Raw genomic sequence first — 26,496 nt, 5'->3', positions numbered from 1 at the left:
TAAATGTACAGGAACAGCTATAATACAAGGTGGCAACATATCTATATCTATATCTATATATATATATTTAGAGAGAGAGAGAGAGGTGAGTTCAATTAGAGGTTATAAAAAACGTCTAAGGGATATTTAACCCAAGTAAAATAAAGAAAAAAAAGCAGTGAAAGTGGAATTACCTTTAAAACTCTGGCAAATCTGTCCAGGCAGTTTCCGACTGCAATGTCAATGGTTTCCCCAAAGATACGATATTTCTGCTGGGAATAAGAGATGACCTGCAGGACAAACAGACAGACAGGGTTGTGTTGAGAAATGGAGATGAAGAGGGAGAGAAAGGGGGAAGCATAGATAAAAAAGAGAGAGGGAGAGAGAGAGGATGTCTTACCTGTGTGTTTCCTCCACTGACATAGAGGACAGTGGGATTCTGTGCCCCGGTCACCAGGCGACCCATTTCAATATGTGCAAAAAAGAGGAATTAAGGAACAAAAACAACAATAAAGGAACAGAAAATAGGAACCAACATACATCATCATCATCATCATCACTATCATTATCACTACAATCAGCATCACCATCACAACCACCCTCACCCTAACCCACAACCACCACCATCACCACCAAAGGAACAACAAATCACTTATATGGTAATTTGACTTGCTAAAAATATCAACCAAATCTCCCTCAAATCATTTACTGCTGCCTTAAAAAGTATAAAAAGTTGATCATATTTTCTAATGCAGGCCTAGATATGTTGTATCTGAATAATAGATGAGATGGTCATGGCAGGATAATGTTTGTAGGATTAGATTTGAACTGGGGCAAAACAACAACATCAACCATCACCACTTTTTGGTATGTGCACACACACACGATGCGTGACACATGCATACACACACATTACTCATACATAAGCACATACGTGTACTCCTAGATACACATATAACCCTCACAGACACATACAAGTGATCTTCACATGTGAACATATGACCCACACACAGACACACATCTTATCACACATACACATCCATAAGTCACCTCCCACACCTACACATATTACCTACATGTGACATCCTCCCCACTCACACACGAAGCCAAAGTCCCTTTTCAGACCCCAAACAGAAGGATATGAGCAATACAATGATTAACTGCCACAACAGGTTTCTTCCAAAGCTGTGCCACTGTGCGTGCCACAATTGCTGTGGACACCAAAGGTCCACCCATTCCAGGACCTGAAAATACAAGGGAAAACAAAATCCAAAATTCATATGTGTTACCATGGAAACAATATGTTTGCTGAATTACTTAGAGGAAGGATATTACACACACACACACACATACACACAGATGTACCTACCTTTTGTATAACAAATTACATCAATGTCTTTTGTTTGAATCTGTGCTTCTTCTATCGCTTGGTTAAGAACCTTCAGTATATATTCCTGGTGATGCTTGGCAGTGTCGCGTGGCAAAAAACCTACAGAGAAACATTATAGAACTAACATTGTTACAAATGTTACCTGCATCTACCAAGGCCAAACGAGATGAAGGGTTAAACATGTCAGGACATTTTGCAGTTAAAATTCATGACAAGTTTTGTATCATTTTCATGCCATGCATGGAACTCTCAACCTTTGAGTTTCTTTGTAACTTCTGTTAATTAAAAATAATAATAATGGTTTCAAATTTTGGCACAAGGCCAGCAATTTGGGGGCAGGGGGGAGGTTGAAGACATTGGCCCCAGTATGCAACTGGTACTTATTTTATCAACCCTGAAAGGATGAAAGGTAAAGACGGCTTCAGTGGAATGGTTATGTTTTATATTTTAGTTCATTAAAGCTACCATGGCTTATGCCCAAGCTGGAGCACTGCCTAAAATACATTTGTGCTTCATTTTGGTAGAATGGCCCCAAATTCCTTATTTTTCAGGTAAAAAACAAAATCTCAATCAACACAGATCTGGCAGGTATTGAGTCTTGATATCATAAGTTCAAATCTTATCAGAGTTGAGTTTCTCTTTCACCCACTCCCTTCATGGGTGGACAAGAAATATATGGGAGTTCGTTCCATCAACCACAGCAATTAGCTTTAAAATAACGATCCATGTATCTTGCAAAAGATTTGGTGAGAAGACCAAGAAAAACACTAAGAGACATATATAGATGTCATTGTTTAGTCCCAGAACAACCCTGATTGAGCAAGCCTGTGATCAAAGGAAGTCCAGCCATGACCATTCGTAGGGAAACCCTGAACACATTATCTACAATGTCCTTTTTGTTTAAATATCACAGGGTATGATTTGAAGGAATTTAGCTGCTATTTCTAAAATGTCCAGTGACCATGCAAGCTCCCTTGAAGGCTTGAAGTGAGGTAATAGATACAAGAGGAGGGCAGGAATAGTGAATAAGGTTGGGTGACCATGATGGAATGGTGCAATTCTTACCTTGACCAGGAGGTGTGACGTAGGTGTGGCGAGGGTTGCTTAAAACTTTGTCATTTTTCATAATACCAATACCAAGTTTGTTGGCACTTCCTTCAAATCCAATAGAGATCACCATCGTTAGTTTGGAGGGAATCTAAGATCGAAAGAAAAATAATAATAATAATAATATAAATCACTGGATCACATGATATTCATCTGGTGAAGAGAAAAAGTTTCTCTCCCTCTGGGCGCGTGCATGTGTGTGTGTGTGTGTGTGTGTGTGTATGCATGTGTTTGTCCACTTCCTCAGGTATTACGTAAGAGAACGGTGCTAAAGCGAATTAGGTTTAAACGGGTATTGATACTGTCCTGAGATTTTGTACAAGAACGTCTTATCTCTGATGTCCCCCAAATTCTGTGAATCAACCTAACTCTAATCAATATTTATTTGAAACTAAACACGAAGGATATTTCTATAGGGCAGAGGTGCGATCATAGTCGAGTCATATCCAGTGAGTAGTGGCTAGTCCTGTAACCCACCCGGGTAGGTACAGGGGTCACTACTGAATCTCTAGTTTTACTGCGATGGTTCAAGGCGTTGTTTAGCCCCAGGTCAGTTCTGATCGCGAAGTCTATGGTGAAAGGGATTTCGGTCGTGACCCCTACACACCTGTTATTTTAGCAATGTATGTACGACTACATTTACCAATATATAATTTCTGTGTTTAAGACAGTAATGAGTGGTTAGGGGAATGTCTAGCTGTTATTTCTTTCAGATCGAGCGATCGAACAAAAACTCCTACTCCGTTAAGAGGTAAAATATACAACGGTAATTTGCGCCTCCTATTGTCTCTTCCAGGGCCTCAACAGCAATACGACACCATCTGACTGTTACCTCCACTACTCGAAGCGAGATAAACAACTCCAACTTAGAGGGAGACCGGATACAACAGTTAAGATTTAAGGATCACACAACCACAGAATGTACAGACTACAGACACCTCACTTGAACTGTGTAGGCACATTACCTATTTGCGTATATAACTGGTACCTGCTTTACAGTGACCTGTGGCCTAAAACAACTAATTCGACAGCAGCGCCGTGGTTCGAACCTATACAGAACACAGGAGGTCGATAGAAAATATAAAACAGTTATCGGCCTGCCCCACCACTTCTTCTAACCTCAGAACCTTCACATTAAAATAAAACACACACGCACACACACATATATATATATATAAAAACAAAGTAAAACTAATTACCCTAGAAACTTCCTATTTAAAATTATTGTTGTCAGTTTCAGTGTGAAGAGTCCTAATTGCAAAGGAGATAACTCTAACTCGACGAATCTTTTAGATTTATTTCGTATTTAATAATCTTTCATTTAGTTGTTCAAACTTCGTGATTCATGTGAGTCGCACTCATACATACATATATAAACCACTGTAATAATAGTCATGCTTGATTAAAACACATCACATTTCTAGCTTTTAATATTTCAATGTGGCTGGTCAATCATGAAATAAGATAACCACACAGAACCATTGTAAATAGTCGAAGAGCTGCCAGAGTTAAGATACTTTGAGGCGCGATGAATTTATTAGGATCTTCTCAAGCTGCAGTGGTTAAAAACTCCCTCGGGAACAATGGAAGTCTTTTAACTCTGTTCCTGCCTCAATGCATCCCTTTACTCTATACTATAATGATATGATTTATATAATTGGTACATGGTCTGAAGCTCCGCTTATATCCCTCCCTTATAACAACCTTATTTTACACTAATATATATATATATATATATATACATATATATATATATATATATACCACGATGTATTATCTGACGTTATGGAAATCTTCGATCCTAAAGATGAAAGTAAAACTAATGCAAGAATGGAATCAAATTTAGGAAGAAGGAATGACTGATGAGGTTGTTCTTATTTTAACGGCAGCATTCCGATTTAGAACTTAATTTGTAACTACTTGATAGACTTCAGAAGCCTTATGTTCTATAATTTAAATGACACGTTAATTGACATGAAGTGTTGAGTTATATTTCGAGAAATGAGGAGTGAAGTCGTGTAGGAAGGACCTCATCTTCCTTTGTGGTAGTTAAGACTTAGGTGAAGCAGTTCGAAATAGAAACTGAAGCAAAAAATCAGATTCAGTTCGCTGAGACCTTATCACCACACCCCCGCTCTTAATTACATGGACTAATTACCTATTTTTATACGGCCTATCGAATCCTATTCCATATTATTGACATATTTATTTCAAGAAACAAAGCCGACTCCAGCTGGCTTCAGAAGCAGAAATGTCGTCACAGTTTTATCTCATAAGTAGAAAGAAATATGCAAACAACTGAATAGCTAAGATGATTCTCTTCTCTGTAAATTATGCAGTGAATCTCCTTATTGACTACAACTTGAACATCGATCTCTTATCGTCTTTAAATTATAATCATTTAATTTATTTCAATCACGCATCTTCGATATAGACGGTGAAGAGCTAGATTTGTCCCCGGTCTAAATTAGGGTTTTTTAGTTTCGATAATTAGAAAACGAAAACCTAAATTCGTTATTCACGAAATTGAAATTATAGCAACAATTAGAAAATGAACTGCTTTCGATTTTGAAAAGAATTCCGATGAACAAAGTATTAAACCTTACATAATCATGGGGAATATTTAGTCTGCGCTCATGTTGTGACCTCCAGAGGTCACAGTCGACAGTTAATTACCGGCGACTGTTTAGAAATTCTCAGTAAATAATTTGTTGGCGACAGTTTAATTTTTGTAAACGTCTTCATGGTAATTATTTGAATTGGAAATTCAAATGTTTTTCTAGATTAATTAGCTGTAAAGTATCACAATTATTTTTGTTTTAGTCAAAGGACATTTAACGAACAGAGTAACAATCTTGTTCCGCGATGTTTAAACTCAAATGACTGCACACATTCACGGAGATTATATTATATAGCAAATGTCATATAAATATATACTTCACATGTTACGCACACATATATATAGGCATTAAATATTTCATACTCGTGTACGGTCACAAACACACACCTATATCAGACATACACACATAATTAGGAGTTTGATTTAATTACTAAAAGTTTCCATGTGCTTGTGTGTTTTTGTTAAAATATGTAAATGTAATCTTTTGATCGTTGTTCAAATCAAGCTGACGGGTTCCATTCGTTCATCTCGAGGGGAAAATGTTTATAAAATCGTTTATATAATGATATTTAGTTTGATTAATTATAAAACGTCTTATAAAGTTGACTTTGTAGTCAGCCAGAAGGGCATTTAGAGGTATAAAGTTACGTGGGTCCGTACTGACTTGTTTGTGTACGTATTTATATAAAGACACATTGGTTATTATTATTATTTTATTTTTAATATTCCCATCAACCAGAAGTGACCAACATGATTGTGGGACGACGCTGGATGAATCCTGACCTATTCCGTAAATGGTTCTGCTGGAAACCATGGAGCAAATACAGAAGTTTGTTCAGCAAAACTGGAATATGGGTAAATGTTTATTAAACTATTATATATTTTCTGTTCTATTGTATATGTATATCACACACACACACTTACATATGTATATACATGAAACATCCTCTTCTATCCCCTCTGTACCACTTGTATTTTCCCCACTGTACCTTGTGGGTATGTCCAGGTGCACCTCCAACACCATCTCTCTCTCTCTCTCCTTTCCTTTCTACTAACGTAGCCAAGAATCTCCTTGAAAGTAAAACACCTTATCTCCATCTCTCGATTATACTTTACCCTTTCAACCAGCACAAAGCCACTCCCTCTCCCAGCCGAATATGCTCCTTTGTCACTTCTATTATAGGTTTGGGAAAGTAACTGTTAAAATCGAACAGCACTCTTCAAAACTCGCACTACGAATAAGGACAAGGTAAAATGACTACATGCTTTTATAGCAAGTTGATGCAGGAAGTTTATCCCATCCCCCTCTGACTTTAAGTTCATACAATTGAAAAAAACCACATTATTTATTGGATGACCCAATATATATATATATACACACACACACAAACTGAAATAGAGGCATTTCTAAAATCTGATATTTTTTACTGATTTCAGGAAAATACTTTCAAAGCTGAAAAGCGAAAAGAAATTGAAGAATATTGGAAACCTAAAATTCAGGAACTTGATAAAATTGGTGTTACTGTAAGTAGAATGATATGGGGGGGGGGGGGATTTCATTTGTCTGTTGGGGATATGTGTTTGGTATGCAGTTCCATTCTTCTGTTAACTCTTTGGTAATAGATGTGCTGTAGAAGCTACTTATTATAATCACAGATAATATTATCAAAATTAAAATCAAACTTCTCTACACAGCCATGGCTGCATTGTCCCAAACTCTTTATTCAAAATGGATAAAAACTTAATCACTTATTAGAATCAGTGGCTCAAATATTGCTATATCCTTTGCTTAATGTTATTGACCACTTATTGTTATTGAAAAATCTTCCTACCAGAGTGATCGCAAGTGAAAATAATAATACACACGTGTGTGTGTGTTTTCTGTAAAGAGGTGGTTAATAACTTGCGGAACAATAAACGTTCTCTCAACCCATTTCCAATTTCTTTTATTTTAATATTGTTTCCCTTGTGTTGACCTTTTCCTAGATTTTTTTCTCTATGTTTGTCTCTCCAGGATCCAAATGCTGACAAATATTATGTCTTATCAATGTTTCCTTATCCAAGTGGACGTCTTCACATGGGACATGTACGTGTCTACACCATAAGCGATGCCATGGCTCGTTATAAGCGACTCCTGGGTAAAAAGGTAAGCTACAATTGGTAGAATAATTTTGGACTCATTAATCCCACAAATCTTGCTCAGCACCATTAAGTAGGATTAAACATCTTCCATGGAAATGAGTCGTTGACCTTGTAGGGACAGTTTTGTTTAATCAGCATTCCTGTCTTACCTGCTTCCAAGCCAGGTAATATTTCTCCATGGCCAAACATGCTTCCAAAAAGTATTGGAAATGAATGGAACCGCTTGTGTGACAGTGACATTCATTCACAACTACCAGACGATATCATGACAATTAGTTTATAAAAAGTACATCATCAAAAAAATAGAAAATTTATGAGATATTCAGCCAAAGTACTTTGGAGTAAAGATTATTTGTCAACATAACATGGCAGTCCTGGTTTAGGGTGAATGCTGCTGTAATTTTAGACCCAGGAGACATCGTCTCCAGTTGGCTATATGACATGATCTGTGTCCTTATGTTTTCGAACAAGGGAATCTAGCACCCCCACTCAGCTCAAAACACAGATTGTGTTGTATAGCCAGCTGCAGACGATGTCTCCTAGGGCTAAATTACAGCAACATTCGTCCTGAACCAGGACTGCCATGTTATGTTGATCAGAAAAATAGCCTGAATATTTTAGAAGAGTTCTAAAGGATCGTTGTATAAATTCTTACATTTTTCACAATGGATCAATGTAAACATGGTTGCTTACTCTGCTGAAAACAGTAGCTAAATCTTCCACAAATAACACACTTATACATTAAAAAATGAAAGGTACATTATATCTGATAATATCATTGATAGACTTTATCTAAAAACAAGATGGTCATGTCTGGATTGTCTTTGATCATAGCTCTATTCAAACTAAGCTGACCTAGGGTTAAGCAATAATTTTCCATTTATATTTCCCTCAAAAATCTTTCAAACTTAATCCTGCAATAATAAGATTTGAACCTATTATCTTGAGGTTAAGAGGTTAAGGTGCTGGACTCCTGAACACGTGGATTGTAAGTTCAAATCTTACTAAAGCCATTTTAGTACATTTCAGAACAAGGTACATAACTCTGTGTCTGTTGCATGGCTAACGACAGGATTTTCCTCCTCCTACTACCCATTTGAGGGGTTTCATACCAAGAAGGGCACCAAACTTTAGAAATGGTAAACCCATGTCTGGAGTAAAGATAAGAGTTTATCGACGCTGGGACAGTGATTGATTTTATTTCTGAATTATTTATTTGTTTTGACATCTCTGGAACTTGTAATGTTTTCCTTTCAGACCATTCACCCCATGGGATGGGATGCTTTTGGTTTACCTGCAGAGAATGCTGCCATAGACAAAGGCCAACATCCTGCAAAATGGACATACAGGTACCAGATTCATTTCTACAGCTATATACAGATACATACTTAAAGGTGCTAGATTCACAGTTATAGCTACATGTACACACACACACACACACACACACTGGCATGGCTGTGTGGTTGAGAAGTCACTTTGCAACCACATGGTTCTGGGTTCTTGGGCAAGTGTCTGCCACTATAGCTGTGGGCCAACCAAAGCCTTGAGTGGATTTGGTAGATGGAAACTGAAAGAAGCCCATCACACACACACACATCTATATATATATTATAAAAAGCAAAGTTTGTATGTTGACCATTGAAAACAGTAAATAAAATTCATAATATTTCATATATATATAAACCAGGTAATTCACGATGGAGTCATACCCAATGACTGGCGTAGCAGCACCATAGTCAACTGCTACAGAGGTAAAGGTGATGCTCTAGATAGAAATAACTACAGGAGTATCAAACTGCTGGATCAGGTGATGAAGGTCGCGGAGAGGGTCATAGCCTAACTAATTAGGGAGAGAGTCTGCTTAGATGAAATGCAGTTCGGTTTTGTGCTGGGTAGAAGCACCACTGATGTTATATTCCTGGTAAGGCAGCTGCAGGAGAAATACCTAGCTAAAGATAAACTCCGATACTTAGCTTTTGTGGAGTTGGAGAAAACCTTTGACAGAGTCCTCCGATCCCTTATCTAGTGGGTAATGCGGAAACTGGGGACTGACGAATGGTTAATAAGGGTTAATAGGCCCCTGTGCCGGTGGCACGTAAAAACCACCCACTACACTCTTGGAGTGGTTGGCGTTAGGAAGGGCATCCAACTGTAGAAATACTGCCAAATCAGACAGGAGCCTGGTGCAGCCTCCTGGCTTCCCAGATCCTAGTCGAACCATCCAACCCATGCTAGCATGGAAAACGGACGTTAAACGATGATGATGATATATATATATGTATATACACAAATATAGACACAGTGTTTAGCTCATCTTTACAGTGAATGTGTCTGTTGCTTGGGTGTTATGTCAACAGATACTCGTTTCTTTGTCCATATTCACAAACCATTAACAATGTGCTTGGAACCATCTTATTGAGATATAAGTTGCCTGGAACTCTTTGACTCCTACAAATGTCATCACCTCTCTCTCCTTACTTCTTCTGACTTTGTTGTAAAAATAAATACTCATTCAAACTCTGCATCTCTTTCTTATCATGTTTCTTTCTATAAGGAGTACTCATTTGCCTAAACACTTCATCTCTTTGTAATTATATTTACTCCTGCAACAATGACACTCCTTCCATGACACACCTCACTGTTGCTTTATATCAACTTTATCTCTTCCCATCACTCCTTGCTCACCTCCTCCTCCCACCTCTGTTTCGCATTTATTTACCTTTTATTTTGCTTTCTCTTTCTTTTCAGTAACATCAAGTCTATGAAAAAACAAATTGAAGATTTGTGTTGCAGCTTTGACTGGGACAGGGTAGGTCTCTCTCTCCAGCTTGGAGATGTACATACATACATACATACATACATGCATGTTGGCATGTATGTATGTATGCACGTACATATGTATGTATAATTTAAACAAAAACGAGCTAAGAGAAGTGTGGAGTGGCAATGTATTTGAATGACATCAATAAATAACTACAGGTCACCCACTCCCTTTCGTTTCCTTCGTGCTGTCTGAAATCCTGTTGTTCCCAATTTTTCTCCTCAACATTTTATAGCAAATGAGGAGCAGAATCTCTGTTGTTGATGTTTGTCTTTTCTTTTTGAGATTTTTTTTGCATTTGAAGAGTTTTCTTTCCAGTGTTCTTATTTTTTTAAATATCTTTTGTTGTTTGTTTTTGAATTAACTTATTTACCCTCATTTACAGGAGATCTTCACATGTAATCCAGCCTATTATAAGTGGACACAATATATCTTCCTGAAAATGTATGAAGCTGGTTTAGTTTATCACAAACAGGTACCACAAATATATATACATATAAATACATATATACATATATATATATATATCCAATTTTACACTTCTGTAAATAATGATAATGATAATATTTTATAAGCTTTAAGCTTATAAATGATCACCATTCATTGACTCAGGTAAATAGTCTAATATTGGGACGTGTAAGCCCTCGACGGAAAAAAGTAGTGTTTGCTGTATGTATGGGACACGAGCCAACACAAGAGTCCTATGTGTATGGTAAGCCCTATTTTTTTCCGTTGAGGGCTTATGTGCCCCAATATTAGCCTATTTATCTTAGTCAATGAATGGTGATGACTTATAAGCTTTAAGCTTATAAAATATTATATTTAAGATATAAACTGAAATTAGGCAATCAACCTTTTTATACATCCTCGTACAGTTATAAATTTGACTTAAAATGCGTATATATATATATATATATATATATATATTAATACATATTGACATATTTGAATATTTTTTTTTAATCGTGAAGAAAGTGATTTTATGAGGATACCTTTCCTAATGAAGGGGACATTGTCCAAATGGTTTCTAAGATTTCTATTAATTTTTCTACCAAGACATGAACTCTGGAAACGGCCGTAGAAAGTGGACTTCCTCAAACTGTATTATATACCTTATTTACCATTTATATATTTAAAAAAAAAACACACTGAATTCTTTGGATTTTTTAAATTGAAACTCTTAATTGCTCTTAATTTTTTTCACTTCTCTTTTTCTCTCACACTTCTTTCCATACGTATGCCACATGGGTTGTATTAATTTAATTTTTCTGTATATTTATATTTCTAAAAGTGTTTAAAAAATATTCATATATGTCAATACATATAAATATGTATTAATATATATATACGCATTTTAAGTCGAATTTATAACTGTATGAGGATGTATAAAAGGTTGATTGCCTTATTTGAGTTTTATATCTTAATTCTTATTGTTTGTCTCGGTTTCGACCCAAGCATTTTTTACGCAGCTCTGTATATTTTGTAAGAAAGAACAATAATATTATATATATATATATATATATATATATATATATATATATACATACACACACAATTATTTACATATATGCATGTATGTGTGTGCATATGAGTATATGTGAGTGTGTGTGTGTGTATGTCATTGCATGTGTGAGAATGCATGTTGTACGTGTGTATGATGATTGATGATAGTGATGATGATGATGATTATGGTGGTGGCAAGGATGATGATGCTGATGCTGTTGGGGATGATATAGTCAAGGAAACTTGTTCTTCCTATTTTCTCCTTCACCCACCCTCCTTGATTCCTTCCAGGCTTTGGTAAACTGGGATCCTGTTGATCAGACAGTTCTTGCTGATGAACAAATCAATGACCTTGGCTGTTCATGGCGTTCTGGGGCCAAAGTTGAGAAACGGTCCCTTCGTCAATGGTACCTCAAAACCACAGCTTATGCCAAGGTAAGAATACATCAACAGTCTTTATATTTCCGTATTTAAGATCTTTTAGAATATATTTTAACATATTCTTTCATCAGTCTCTTTTTGTATTTCTTTAGGTTTTTGATTGAATTTTGTTCTGTAGATGACTTGTCTTATAAGAATTTTATTAATTATCATTTATTCATTAAATTCTAAATAATTTCTTTGACTTTTTCCTAAATATCATTATTTTCTTCTCTGGAAATTTAGTCTTCTTAAGCCTGTTTAAACCTTTTTTTTTGCTATATTTCTCTTGAAAAAAACTGTTATTATATTGATTGATTTTAAAAATAATCAAGAATTAAGTAAAATAACTTTGTCTTTATTAATCTGGGGTTTGGGGCAAAAATTAAATTGAAATTTTGATGGGAGATTTTAATTTAGATCCCTTAAAAATGGTGAGTTTGTATTGTAGAACCAAGAGTAGTTCCAAGGGTGGGTTGGTATGAAAATGGTTGAGACAAACATAATGGAAAGATCTGGAAGCTAAATCTTAGGATATTTCTGTTGAAGTACACAGCTTTTTTTTGTTTTTTTTTTTCAATTAATTTAAAAAATTTATCTTGTATATTTACATTCTCAGTCTCTGTGGGATGGTCTTGCAACTGTTGACCAAAATCTTTGGAGAGACATCATTAGTTTACAAAAGAATTGGATTGGTAAATGTAACGGCTGCCATTTCTACTTCACAATAATGGTAAGTGCTCAGAGAGGAATTATTCTTCTCTTAGTTTCAATGTTTTTATAGAATATGGTTGTTGTTGTTATTGTTGTTTTTATTACTGCTGTCATCATCATTATTACTGTTGTTGTTGTTGTTGCTGTGTTTGTTAGGTCTATGATCAAAGACATTCTAGCCATGATCACCCCATTTCACACTTATTCATTATGTCTTTCCATTTTGAATACAGTAGGATGTGAGTTGCAGCAGACTATGCTGCTATTTCTGGCAGATCAATCGACCACATAGAGGTACCTTCATTTGCTTAGCATGGAATATCTTGATAAGTGATCACCATGTCGCCCACATGTGGTTGTGATGTGTGTGCCTGGTGTACCCTTATCAGACGGGTAGTCATGATGGGTATAATGGGCTTCGGTATATTTTACCCCAGGGTCACTTTGATGGCATGCACTGCTCTCTCACCCAATAATCATAAGAAGAAGAAGAAACCTTTCTAGTAAAGGCACAAGGCCTAAATTTTGGGAGAGGGGCTTGTCAATGCCAGTGGCCCCAGTGTTCAACTGGTACTTATTTTATTGTCCCCAAAAGGATGGAAGATGAAGTCAGCCATGGTGGAATTTGAACTCACAACATAAAGAGTCAGAAGAAATGATGCTAAATGTTTTGTCTGGCGTACTAATGATTCTACCTGCTCATTGCCTTAATAGGATAATAATAATAGTAATAATCATCATCATCATCATCGTTTAACATCCGCTTTCCATGCTAGCATGGGTTGGACGATTTGACTGAGGACTGGTGAAACCGGATGGCAACACCAGGCTCCAGTCTGATTTGGCAGAGTTTCTACAGCTGGATGCCCTTCCTAACGCCAACCACTCAGAGAGTGTAGTGGGTGCTTTTACGTGTCACCCGCACGAAAACGGCCACGCTCGAAATGGTGTCTTTTATGTGCCACCCGCACAAGCCAGTCCAGGGGCACTGGCAACGATCTCGCTCGAAAATCCTACGGGAGCCAGTCAGGCGGTACTGGCAACGGCCACGCTCAAAATGGTGCATCTCATGTGCCACCCGCACAAGAACCAGTCCAGGGGCACTGGCAACGATCTTACTTGGCTTGCCGGGTCTTCTCACGCACAGCACATTTCCAAAGGTCTCGGTCAGTAGTCATCGCCTCGGTGAGGCCCAATGTACGAAGGTCTTGCCTCACCACCTCAGCCCAGGTCTTCCTGGGCCTACCTCTTCCACGGGTTCCTTCAACTGTTAGGGTGTGGCACTTTTTCACGCAGCTATCCTCATCCATTCTCACCACATGTCCATACCAGCGCAATCGTCTCTCTTGCACACCACAATAATGTAATCAGACTTGAAAAAAAATAACAATTTAAATCTAGAAAGAAAGAGTGGAGGGGGAAGGGGATTATACCCCTGGGACCAGCCAGGGACCCTGCTCCATCACCACACATACATAAGTCCCAGACCCTTCTTATATTTACATATTAATTAATCAAATGTTCTGTTTGTCTAGGATGGGGCTACACGACTGCCAGATGCTGTTGCTGTTTATACAAAGCAACCAGCAGCCATTTATGGAGTCAGTCACATTGTATTGGCGCCATCGCATCACCTCAATGTTCCAAACTACCACACAGTGAGTAGCATAGCATCTTATTTATCTTTTTTACTTCATTATTGTTATTTATATTTCATTAATTAGGTAATTAATCCTCCCTTTGTCATCATCATCATCATCATCATCATCACAATTGTCATCAACTCCATCATCTTCATCATCATCATCATCACAATTGTCATCATCCGTTCATGTTCCATGTTAGTATGTATTCATTGAACTGGTCAGTTCTTATTTGAAGTTCTTATTCCCTCCAAGACAGGTCAGAACGACCATGTCTCATTCTGATTTTTCTGGGGGTTTTTGGCATGATTCGTTTCTCTGGCTCAATGCCATACTGTGATTAGGATTCCTGTGCCATTATCAAAAGTGACCTGCTCAAGTAATAAGTCTGGTGTTATGCTACTGTAGATGGACGGGTCATGATTGGGTCATCATTCTTATTCCATTCTTACACCTCAGGTGGGTAAATGCACAGAGGGGGGGGGGCAAGGTCCGATGTTTGTTATTTACCATGTTTTCTTTGTTTTGCGTGTTTCTCTGTTAAATATTTATATTCAATTCGTGACCCCTAACACACCCATGTCTTGCTTCTTTCAGCCAGGGGCTGACCACACAGCTGGGAACAAAGACCAAGGTAATAAAAACTTCAGTCTTTTGAGGCGGTGGGGAAATGGTAGGGGGAGGGACATAATGGTAATAGTAGTATTGGTGGTGGTGGTGGTGGTAGTAGTAGTATGAATGGTGATGATGAAAATAGTAGTAGTAGTAGTAGTGGTAATAGTATTACTAGTGGTAGGGGAGAAAAGTGTGACTCGTTAACACTTAATTCTCGCTATAAAAAAAGGCAGGGGGGACAACCCAGGAATTCAAATAAAATTAATTAAAAATAGAACACAGTGGGTGGGGAGTCTACTCTTTGGTAACTATGGTGATAATGCTGTAGATGTTTCATGTTTATTACACCTCATCAGCTAAGTAGCGCATAACCATAATTTCCAAATCTTCATTGGTTTCATCCTTCAGATGCTTTGAGCTTTTATATTAATGTTATTTCTTCAGATGTCCTGATCCACTTCAAGTATAAACCTAACATTACTCCGAACTTCCAGATTTATTTAATCTTTTATTACTGTCGGTCCAATGTTCAGATTCCCTGAAAAATATTTCTACTTCCAGATGTATTAACCTCAATATTAATATTTCTCCAGCTGTCTTGATCCTCACTAATACCAATTCTATTTTCCAGACGTGTTGCTGACATTAAAAGCCATTCATCCATTCACCAAAGCAGAAATTCCTGTTATTGTCTCACCAACAACAGAATTTGACATGTTCAATGAATGTAGTTTAGGTAAGAATAGATCTGAAGAACTTTGTCAAATTTTAATAGGGGTGGTGGAGGAACCCTCTAATGTCTCAGTTTGAACCTTATCCTCTCTCTATCTTTCCCTCTCTCCATTGATCCTCTATTTGTATACATATATCCCCCACACACACTCTCTCTCTCTCTACCTACTTATCTGTCTATCTACCTCCCTACTGATCTCTTTCTATTTCTCTCTGTATCTCTGTCTACATAGATTAGGGACCATATCTACCTCTATCTACAATTTTACAAAGCTGAGAATTTTTTTCTGCCTCACTTGAAATAAATCTGGTAGACCCAAGAGGACTTTAGATATTTCTGATAAACTCAGGAGATCTTTAAACTTATGGGACTTAACCAATAATCAGCACCGTTGTTCTGCAGATAAATTTAGAATGAAATTTTAAGTGAAATAAACCCAAAATAAAGTCCAATTCTTCCCAGTTTTGTTGTTTAGTGAAAATGTTTTGTTTTGATATTTTCAGGAATTCCATGTTTGTCTGTTGAGGATGCTAAAATGGCCCAAGAATTTGGTCTCCAAACTGTTGAAGTATTTGCTACAAATGGAGACGAAGAAGTCCTCATAAACTCTGGACAGGTGAGACATTTATATGTATTCTTACACAGAATTTACCATTTTTGACAGAATCCAAAATTACAAACCAATAAGGGAATGTCCTTGGTCAATGAACTGGCTAGAAACACCAGCCAAATCCCCTTCAAATTATGCTATTTTAAAAGATCAAGTACACTGTATGGTACAGTTCTAGATATACTATGTGGTCACAGCATGGCCAAAAGGTTAAGAAATTTACTTTGCAATCAAGAAGTCTGTGTGGCAAGTGTCTTTTTGATGAGGTCAAGTGAATAAAACTGAATCAATGGAAACTGTGTGGAAGCCTGTCAGACTGGTTGTAGTTGAGTACTCTGTCTACACTCTGTCTACACTCTGTGGAATACTCAGCTACTGACTGGCAAATTCAGGGGCAGGTAATTCAATTAAGTCAAACAACTGAATCCTTATTGAAATCAATGGTGATCCATCCATTTGTCTGTCTGTTTGTCTATCATGTATACTTGATCCAGTCACAAAGGCAGTAAGATGGCAGAATCGTTTACATTTTGGGCAAAACACTCAGCAGCATTTCATTCATCTTTATGCTCCCACTTTCAATTCCACTGAGGTTGACTGTACCTTTCATCCTTTCAGGGTCAATAAAATTAGTACCAGTTGCATACTGGGGTCCACAACTGGGACCCTCCCCCAATATTGCTGGCCTTGTGCCAAAATTTGAAACTATTATTATCATCATTATTATTATCTAATCTTTTTTTCCCTTCCAGTTCACTGGTTTTAGGAAATCTGAAGCAATGAAATCTATTCCAGAATATGCCAAGGTAAAAAAAGAAAAACTATAAATTTAATTTATTTAATTTTTATGAATGAATTCAGAGTTTCTAAGTTCAATTCACAGTCACATCATCACAATTATCTTCCTAATTTAACTTAATTCTTTTGTTAATTATCATTTACAAGCTAATTTACATGCTAATTTAATTAGCATGAATTTTTACATTCTCGTTTGGTGACAGCAATCTTGTCAAATCCCAAGACTCTTTCTTAGGTTTTCTTGCAGAATATAGAATGGTACTTTTCTTCAGGTTGACGATGCAAGCTTCAATTCCAGTCTTTTTAGATAGCATTTTGGTTGTTGTACCAAGTGCACCAATTCCTACAAGAAGAACTATTGTCTTGGTCTTCCACAATCTTCTCACATCTTTGGTCACATCCTGATATTTTTCAATTTTTTCAACTTCTTTCCTATCAAATCTGCTTTCAGAAGGAATTCCTCTTATGATGATGATGATGATGATGATGGTGATGGTGGTGATGATGATGATGATGATTATTATTATTATTATTATTATTATTATTATTAATGTATTTCAACTTTGTGAATTTGCAGCAAAATAATGTTGGCGGTCATTTAGTGAGTTCCCACCTGAAGGATTGGTTAATCTCAAGACAGCGCTATTGGGGAACACCAATTCCATTGATCCATTGTGAAAAATGTAAGGTAAGGATTTATACAACAACCCTTTAGCACTCTTCTAGAATATTCAGAGTATTTTTTTGATGTTGTGTTTTTTATAAACTAATTGTCATATCGTGTGATTAAGTGTCACTGTCACACAAACGGTTCCATTCATTTGCAATATTTTTTGGAAGCGTGTTTGGCCATGGAGAAATATTATCTTGCTTGGAAGCAGGTAAGGGCTAATGACAGGATGGGCATCAAGGTGTAGAAAATCTTCCTTGGTAAATTCCATCTGACCCATGCAAGCATTGGAAAGTGGAAGTTAAGCCCATGCGGGTGATAGTGATGTTGTTGTTTTTGTAGATGATGATGGTGATGATGTGCACCTTACCTGTGTATTACCTATATTTTCAGGTTGTCCCTGTGCCATACCAAGATTTACCTGTTGAGTTAGCTACAGTGAAAGAATTGTCTGGAAAATGTATTGCACCACTCTCACACCTCAAAGACTGGCAGAAAGTCCAATGTCCACAGTAAGTAGTTCTGTATGTGGTCTCACATATGCATTTAGAAATGTTTTTAGGAAGAATTCTTAATACAATCACAGAATTTGAAGAAAAAATTTCCTTAGAATAAAATTACCAATTGTATAAAAGAACCTTGAAAAAGAACAGCAATAACACGAATCTCGTGGAAGGTAGCTGTTGTAACATGCAAGTGCTTTCACTTTACAGTTTTTCAAAAACACATGTTATGAGGTGCAAAGAGGAAGTTGCTTTTAATAAAGTGTTGACTATTTTCAGTTTAGTTTCAGATTTAGAATTCTTATAAAGTATTCTTCTTTTGCCTTTTGAAGAAGCTTGCTTCCCACCCACATGGTTCCAGGTTGAGTCCCACTGTATGGCACCTTGGGCAAGTGTCTTCTACTATAGCCTCGGGCTAATCAAAGCCTTGTGAGTGGATTTGATAGGCAGAAACTGAAAGAAGCTTGTCATATATGTGTGTGTGTTTGTCCCCTACCACTGCTTGAGAACCTGTGTTGGTGTGTTTATGTCCCTGTGACTTAGTGGTTCAGCAACGAAGACCGATAGAATAAGTACTATGCTTTAAAAAAAAGAAAGTCCTGGGGTTGATTTGTTTGACTAAAGCCCTTCAAGGTGGTGCTCCAGCATGGCCTCAGTCAAATGACTGTAACACATAAAAAATAAAAGATATGTTGAAAAAGGAAATATTCGGAATCTTCCGTTTGCACAAATGCCTTGACGTTCACTACAGGAAACATTTCTAAAACACAAAGTTCTGATTAGTTGCTTGTGTATCCTAACTTGATCTATATTTAAAATTTTTTGGGCTTTGCTCAGTTCAGTACTTTTACACATCCCACAACAAAGGTCTCTGCAGTTTTTCATTCTCATGAGGTGAACTTTGTCCACAATGCCAGGAGAATTATATCTGCCAAAATATCATTCTACAAAACCATAAAAGCATCTTCCATGAACTGTTGGTTCAAGTCTTTCCTTCTTCATTCTACAGGTGTGGAGGTCCAGCTAAACGAGAAACTGATACAATGGATACATTTGTGGATTCTTCATGGTACTTCCTGCGATACCTTGACCCTTGTAATGACAGCACCATGTGTGATCCAGCTGTTGCAGGAAAAGAAATGCCTGTTGACCTCTATATTGGTGGCAAAGAACATGGTCAGTGTTGGTCACTTCTGGACTGCTGCATACACTCAATTGGTTTTATATTTTCTTGTATTATTTTATCGTTTCAAAGAGGTGGGGCCGGGCCCATATCCTTTTTAATTCAATGTTGTTGAAGGACAAAAGTGACAGATTGGTTGGGATTAATTGAAGACTGATGGAATAGCAGTCCCATAAAGTTTTAGGGAAGAAGGATTGGGTGAAAATGATGGAAGTTGTGGAGAAGAGATGTGACTTTGTTGTTGGTATGTTTGGTGTATGTGTGTATATGTAGGTGTTTGTGCGTGTGTGTGTGAGTATGAATGTACATGTATGTGGTGTGTGTGTGTGTGTGTATATATATGTGAGTATGGATGTATGTGGTGTGTGTGTGTGTGTATACCAAAGCTTTCTTTTTCTCATCCTTCTTGTCTTCACTCTCAACTTGTTCTCCCGACCGCACTTAAATTATTCTGCTGCATTTAGTTTCATCTTTTCACATTTTGAGTTCAAGTCTTGCTGTGGTTTATTTTATATTTCATCATCTTGGGGCATGGGGGGGGGGGTATCACCAGCTCTCGTCCCTACATGGTAGTGGGGGTGGTAGTAGTAGTAGTAGTTTTGATTTTTATTTTTCTCAGCCACACTTGTCCCTTTTACCTCACTTAACACACACACACACACACACACACACACACACACACACACACACACACACTCTCTCTCTCTCTCTCTCTCTCTGTATATTTTTTCTCGTGTTCAATCCAGGCCTCCATGGAACATAGCTGTTAAATGATGACTCTTTCTCTCTCTCTCTTTCGCACACACAATGTTTGTTCTTTTCTAATTCTATGAATTAACTAATTAACAGTTCCCTAATTGTTCTTCTTATTACAGCCACGCTTCATCTCTACTATGCCCGTTTTGTCAGCCATTTCCTCTATGATTTAGGGGTCTTGGCTCAGAAGGAACCCTTTATCAACCTGCTCACCCAAGGTATGGTGATGGGTCGCAGTTACAAAGTCAGAGACACAGGTTCATATCTCTCACAGGACCAAGTGGACTTTTCAGGTAATTCATACATTCTTTGTGTGTGTGTGGCTGTTTGTGTGTGTGTATGTGTGTGTGTGTGTTCACCATGGAGGATCATCAGGGTTTGTAATGTCTTGTGTTTGTAGCAGTTGAGAGCTTTTTCTTTGGCCAGAAGTGCAGCACAAGTGATACCTATGACACAATCTTCAGCAATGTGACTGTGTTAATGATGAAAATAATAAAGCTGCAATTTTAATTATCCAGAATTGATTGTGTATCATTCCACTTTCTGTTTCAGGTGACCACCCTGTTGAAGCAGCGACTGGATTGGCTGTGGACACATTCTGGGAGAAAATGAGTAAATCTAAGCGGAATGGTGTTGATCCTGAGGTGGGTAGAGAGAAGGAGAGAGAGAGAGAGAGAGAAGGATAGTGAAAGGGATGAGAAGTAGAGAGTGAAGTTGAGTAAGAGGCAGAGAGAAATAATCTAGTTTATTGTAGAAGACATCTAATTAACTCATTAAATTTTTAATTACAATCCATTTTGTATTCAAATTATATGAAATATCTTCCTATTTTCTTTCTCTTCCTTTCAAAAAAAAGGATGTCTTGAACGAGTTTGGCGTTGATTCTACCCGGATTTGCATTTTGTCAAATGTTGCTCCAAAATCTCACCGGAATTGGTCCAACGAAGGTTTGTCTTCATCTCATTTTATTCTCTTTACTCTCTTTTTTTTTATCATATTTCTGCTTTGTGGTGTCATCCGAGGAAGAATGGCACCACCCTTGACTTTATATCAGAGTCTCCAAGACTAATGGAAGGAAGAGAGAATCGTATCTCTGAATGAAGGCCAAGTCTTCACAGAGTTGACTCCCTAAAGATACCCAAAAGTCAGCTGCTAAATTAGGGGACAGTTTAAAATATCCCAACTAAAAACAGCTACAACCCTTCCAATCAGCTTCTGTTTTCTGCCAAACTTCACTGATGAGTCTTGGATCACTCTGAAGTTGTGGATCAAAGACGCCCAAATTGCTGTGAAATGGATTTGAACCAAGAATCACCTAATTGCACAGTGAATATTTTAATCATAGATAGGGGTGGGTATAGCTGTGCTGTTAAGAAATTCACTTCCCAACATGGTTGCAGGTTCAGTCCCACAACACGAAACCTTGAGCAAGTGTCTTCTACTAAAGCTCAAGGCCAACTAAAGCCTTGTGAGTGGATCTGGTTGTTGGAAACTGAAAGAAGCCCATTGTATGTGTGTGTGTGTGGAGGTGGGGTGTTTATGTATCCTTGTCTTGATATTGGGTGATTGTTGTAACCAAACATGTAAAGATTCCTTATAAAACCAATCCTCCTTGGTGACAGGAAGGGCATCTGGCCATGGAACTTAACTGTCAAAGACCAGATGCATTTCTTGTCCAACCAATGCTAGATGAGAAAATCACTCATAAAACTGATGATGTTTTATCTTTCCATTTTGCAGAGTTCCGAGGAATCATTAACTGGCAGTCTAAAATCTGGAAGTTAGTCTCAGACTTTATCCTCGTGAAAACTTCAGGCTCTTTCCAAGAAGTTTCTCCACAACTTATGAAACAACATGAAGAGAAAATCTTTGAATTTAGAAACTACTTCTTAAAAGAGGTAACATTTTGTTTTCTGTGTTTTCTACAAACATTTTGTGGAATCTCCATAAAATCCTTTGGTAACCCCTATTGTATCTTACTTGTTTATGAATTAATATGAATAGGGGGTACTCTGAGGTAGATGGTACCCTTAGATTTTCCTGGTCTCCTGAGATAAGAGGGAGTTTATGTTTGAGTGCGACACTATATGTGTCGTATCTGTTAAAAGTAATTTAGTCCTTGAGTTTTGTTCAAATATTTCTACAGATATTCCAGCTTCACAAAATGACAAACCCTGAAATTACTGCTGTTGTCACTCTGGCTATACCCCCCAATATGCGAGGGTGCATGGCCTAGCAGTTAGGGTGTTGCACTCACAACCACAGGATTGTAGTTTCAATTCTTGGACTGGGCGGTGAGTTGTGTTCTCAAGCAAAACACTCTATCTCACGTTGCTCTGTGATCACTTCAACACTTGACAGGCACCTGAGACAGGTGCATGTCGATTTAATGGAGGGACAGGTGAGCTAATGGTCAGCACAAACAGCTGATCATTACATAACGAATCATTTGTTCCGGTCGTTCAGCAAGAAATTGCTGAACCATCTTTCTTGCACTATGAGAAACAATCATCACTCCTAACATGACCTCTGCTCTCAATAATGTCTACTAACTTCACCTCCCTCCCCCTCCCCCCCCTCCCCCTCTCCCTCCCTCCCCCTCTCTCTCCCTCTCACTTACACACTCTCTCTCTCTTTCTCCTTGATGATACAATGAAGATTTGTAAAACACATCCAAGGGATTCTCCATTCGAGGATCCTGAAATAAACACATCTATGCATTGGACCCATTCATTTTCATCTTTACCCTCACATTGATATGGATGCCCCAAGAGCATTTATTTTTAAGACCCCTGACAATCCTTGAATGACCATCCTTAAAGAATCTTCTCTTCTGTTTAGGTGACGTTCCACTTTGAGAAGACATTTCTTATTAGTGTTGCCATATCTCGACTGCAGGGTTTCACAAACAGCATGAGGGTAAGTACAGGATACCTTCATATGGGGTCTATTGTTGTTGTTGAACACTCAGCTCAATCCTGAATGACCAACATGTATAATCAAAGGAAGTCCAGTCATGACCATCCTGTTCTATAACTGTGTAGAACTGTGTTATCAAGATACATTCATCTCATTTCCTTTTTAAATATGTTTTTCCATGCTATTGGGGCTGGCGAGGCTGGAGAGCTGCACCAGGCCCCAGTTGTCATCTATGGCTGGAAGCCCTTCCTGATGCCAACCATTGTACAGAGTGTACTGGTGTTTTATATGTGGAACCATCACCCATGAGCTCGCAAGACAAGGACCTCTCGGTTGAGAGAAGGAGAGATAGATAGATATGTATGCAAGCACGCATCTATCGATTATATATATATATATATATAATGCCACATGTGAATGTTACTCCATATTTATCAATACATGCAGTTTATTTTATGGTGAAAGTTTGATTCCTTTGTGAACAATGTGAAACAGTGTGTTTATCATATTATATACTCTTTGGTTTGGTCAGTTGTATATTAGCTGACCAATGTGAGAGACTTGTGGACATCCAATCAGTCTTGAGTTGAACTTCATTTTCCAGTGTAAAATGTGAGGTTTGTCTTGTTGAAGACATGATGTGCCCCTAGTGCTGGTGCCAGAAAGTAAAATAATCACTCTGTCCACTCTATGAAGTGGTTGGTGTTAGGAAGGGCATCAAGCTGTAGAAACCAAGCCAGAAATGAGACAGGAGTGAGATGAATCCCTTGACCAGTCTGGGGGAGCAGTAGCCCCTGAATATATATTCACTCTGACCGGAATGATTCAGTCAACACAAGGCAAATGGATGTAAAATGATTCTAAACTTGACCCTCCTATTTTTAGTGTTGGTCACATCCATTTATATTTCCAGCATAAAACAGGTTCTCCTGGGGTTACTTTTGTGTCCAGAATTGTTTCACCACTTGACCACTTCCACTTTCATCTGTTTTTTTTTTCCTATCAGAAAATTCCTGCAGATGTGAGGGCCAACAGCGAAGCGTTTGGTTCCGTATTGGCTGATTTTGTCATCATGCTTGGTCCCTTGGCGCCAAGTTTTGCTTCTGAATTGTGGGCAGGATTGGGCAGTGTGGCACCTCAGACTTCTTCTTATGATTGGGTAAGTCTGTGTTTTGGTTCGTTTCCTTAGTTTTTTTACTCTCCTCCTCCTCTCTTCCTCTTCCCCCTCCCTTCCTTCCTCTTTCCCCTTCATGTTGACATTATTACTGTTGCCTTCCACAAGACTTTTGGTAATTCCATTTCTAAATTCTTATCACTTTGATTATGTAGAAATGCTTTCGTCTGCAGGGATGGTCTATCTGCTAATACACATGTATTCCTCCTCCTCCTCCTCCTCCTTATTATTGTTAAGGCAGTAAGCTGGCAGAGTCGCTACTGTGCCAGGCAAAATGCTTAGCGGCATTCCATCTGTCTCTACATTCTGGGTTCAAATTCAGCCAAGGTCAACTTTTCCTTTCATCCCTTTCAAGGGTCGATACAATAACTACCATGCTCAACTAGTTACGGCCAAACAACTGACAAACAAATCTATGGTATTGAGCAGAATATTTGCTGTAGCCCATCTTTTATACCAAAAAAAAAATTATTATTATTATTATTATTTGTGTTTTTGTCTTGTTTACCAGAGTCAAAGTGTTCTGCACCAAAAATGGCCCAGGATTGATGAAAAGTATCAACTTCCATTAATTGTTAGGGTAAGTCTAATTATGTTTCTTTAATGGTGAGAATGGAGGAGTTGCTTATCAGGAACTCTCTAGTTTGGAAGGTAGGGAGCTCTCTAATAATGTAGATGAGAGTGAGTCAAGAACTCTCTTAGCATAGAGAAAAGCTTTAGTCTAGAGGATGAGGAACTCTTTAATGTGGAGGATGAAGAACTCTCTGATGTGGACTGCATGAAATAAAGAGGAAATCTTAATTTTTCTAATTTTTATACTGTGTCATGTAAATGGCTGTCGTGGTGAGGCTCCATTTGGAAGATGCAGACACAGAAATTTGTAACGAGTTTGTATCCCAAGATGTTGGATCTGGCAGGATCCAGATGAATTGAAATCCACTGGACTGTGGATCCATCCATCCTTTGAGGGTCTGTGAATGGAATTCACTGTTGCAAAGTTTTGGAGCCAATCCTTGGTTCTTTCTTTGCACATATTTTCCTGCAGATGAATTGGGTTCTGTCCCTCCATATCTTACTCACTGATTCATGTATAAATATACCATGTCAGCATGAAACAATGTTTAAATGATTATGTGGTATCTGCTTACAGCTGGGTGTACTGAGCTGCTGAGAATTAAGTGTCTTAGCTAGAGTTCTACCATACCATGGTACCTATTTACAGCTAGGTCGACTGGGCTATCAATAGTTAAGTGTCTTGGTCATGGACACAGTAGAGTGAACTATACCACACTGTGGTACCTCCTTACAGCTAAATAGACTGCTTCTCCTATACTGTCTTTTATTTTACCTGTCCCAGAAGCTTAAAACTTACTTAACCTAAGATCCAGCTTGTCTTCAATACAGAACCATTCTTGACGGTGTTTACCTTCTTTGTGTTTTTCAGCATCAAGGAGTTGAAATCTTTTCCAAGCGCCTCTCCAAAAACCAGCTGAACCAACTCACAGACCTCACGGCTTATGAATACATTGCAACGAGTGAAAAAGTGAGGAATCGGATGAAAGGGTTGAAGCTGTCAGATCTTCACTTCTGTTTGGATGAGGATTACCGTGCTGAATTTACCATTCCACATTAACCATTTCCTCAGAGGTATAAGGTCACATGTTTATTAGAGAAACAGGCAATTGGTGTGTTGTGGTATTCATTCATTTTTTTAGTATTAACAACTTTGTTGATATAGATTCAACTTCAATTGGTCTGCTGAGAATTGAACCCTGCACCATTGCAGTACCACTGTACCACTGCCACTTCAGTACCAGTGTGTCACCACTGCAATGCTGCTGTACCTCCACTGCAGTACCGCTGACCTACTACTGCGTTATACTTGTTATACCACTACTACACAGTGCCACTGCAGCCCCACTGCAGCCCCACTGCAGTACTGTTCCACCACTTCAGTGTCACTTTCTGTGCCTTTAATCCTTAATAATAAGTCAACCCCAGTATATTACTGGTATCCTGACAAAAAATAAAGAATGAATCTATTGAAATAAACCCCTCCCCTACCTCCTTTTTTTTTGGCACAGTTCTTTGTGAAATTGTTCAAGTCATTTGCATAAAAGATGAATAGAAAAAACATCTTACTCTAAGAAGTAAGCCTTGTAAATATTTTCCAAGAAATATATATTTCAGACACCA

General features: G+C 37.9%; 2 protein-coding genes across 8 annotated transcripts in view; one reads left to right on the top strand and one right to left on the bottom strand.

The window, feature by feature from the left end:
* LOC106871284 (putative tRNA N6-adenosine threonylcarbamoyltransferase) overlaps positions 1-3,804 on the bottom strand; it is a 7,675-nt gene extending 3,871 nt beyond the window's left edge. Inside the window, exons 1-6 of one of the 2 annotated variants that reach the window (XM_089338612.1) lie at positions 3,676-3,804; positions 2,435-2,567; positions 1,349-1,468; positions 1,122-1,223; positions 380-453; positions 174-269 (exon numbers count right to left, since the gene is read on the bottom strand). In XM_089338612.1, the coding sequence (XP_089194738.1) occupies positions 174-269; positions 380-453; positions 1,122-1,223; positions 1,349-1,468; positions 2,435-2,549 (507 nt within the window). In that variant the 5' untranslated portion in view covers positions 2,550-2,567; positions 3,676-3,804. Of the gene's footprint in view, positions 1-173; positions 270-379; positions 455-1,121; positions 1,224-1,348; positions 1,469-2,434; positions 2,568-3,441; positions 3,582-3,675 lie in introns of those variants that run through there. The other variant, XM_052974989.2, reaches the window with a different exon arrangement.
* Positions 3,316-26,496, top strand: LOC106871282 (leucine--tRNA ligase, mitochondrial). 6 transcript variants are annotated; one of them, XM_014917649.3, is made up of 25 exons: positions 3,316-3,428; positions 5,836-5,951; positions 6,534-6,620; positions 7,111-7,242; positions 8,496-8,587; positions 9,987-10,047; positions 10,445-10,534; positions 11,854-11,997; positions 12,602-12,715; positions 14,232-14,354; positions 14,937-14,973; positions 15,586-15,690; positions 16,191-16,303; positions 17,050-17,103; positions 17,673-17,783; positions 18,159-18,277; positions 19,278-19,444; positions 20,327-20,500; positions 20,760-20,851; positions 21,064-21,154; positions 21,948-22,105; positions 23,049-23,126; positions 24,133-24,285; positions 24,812-24,880; positions 25,745-26,496. In XM_014917649.3, the coding sequence occupies exons 2-25, from the start codon at positions 5,847-5,849 to the stop codon at positions 25,931-25,933; spliced, it is 2,658 nt and encodes an 885-aa protein (XP_014773135.1). In that variant the 5' UTR covers positions 3,316-3,428; positions 5,836-5,846; the 3' UTR covers positions 25,934-26,496. The 6 variants fall into 6 exon arrangements, with proteins under 6 accessions (XP_014773135.1, XP_014773133.1, XP_014773131.1 ...); XM_014917647.3 differs by lacking the exon at positions 3,316-3,428 and adding an exon at positions 3,572-3,823; XM_014917645.3 differs by lacking the exon at positions 3,316-3,428 and adding an exon at positions 3,947-4,136.

This window comes from Octopus bimaculoides, chromosome 20, assembly GCF_046866305.1.
Source record: "Octopus bimaculoides isolate indiv1 chromosome 20, ASM4686630v1, whole genome shotgun sequence".
Taxonomy (NCBI): Eukaryota; Metazoa; Mollusca; class Cephalopoda; order Octopoda; family Octopodidae; genus Octopus; species Octopus bimaculoides.
The sequence above is the reverse complement of the archived record's forward strand: the minus strand, read 5'-3'. Positions and strand labels throughout refer to the sequence as shown.

What these genes read in the sequence shown, in the direction of transcription:
- LOC106871282 (XM_014917645.3), top strand. Translation starts at nt 4,091, where the DNA reads ATGCATCCCTTTACTCTATACTATAATGATATGATTTATATAATTG. An exon ending in AGCTGGGAACAAAGACCAAG is followed by an intron (nt 14,974 to 15,585) that starts GTAATAAAAACT and finishes TCTATTTTCCAG; the next exon opens with ACGTGTTGCTGACATTAAAA. An exon ending in AGACTTCTTCTTATGATTGG is followed by an intron (nt 24,286 to 24,811) that starts GTAAGTCTGTGT and finishes CTTGTTTACCAG; the next exon opens with AGTCAAAGTGTTCTGCACCA.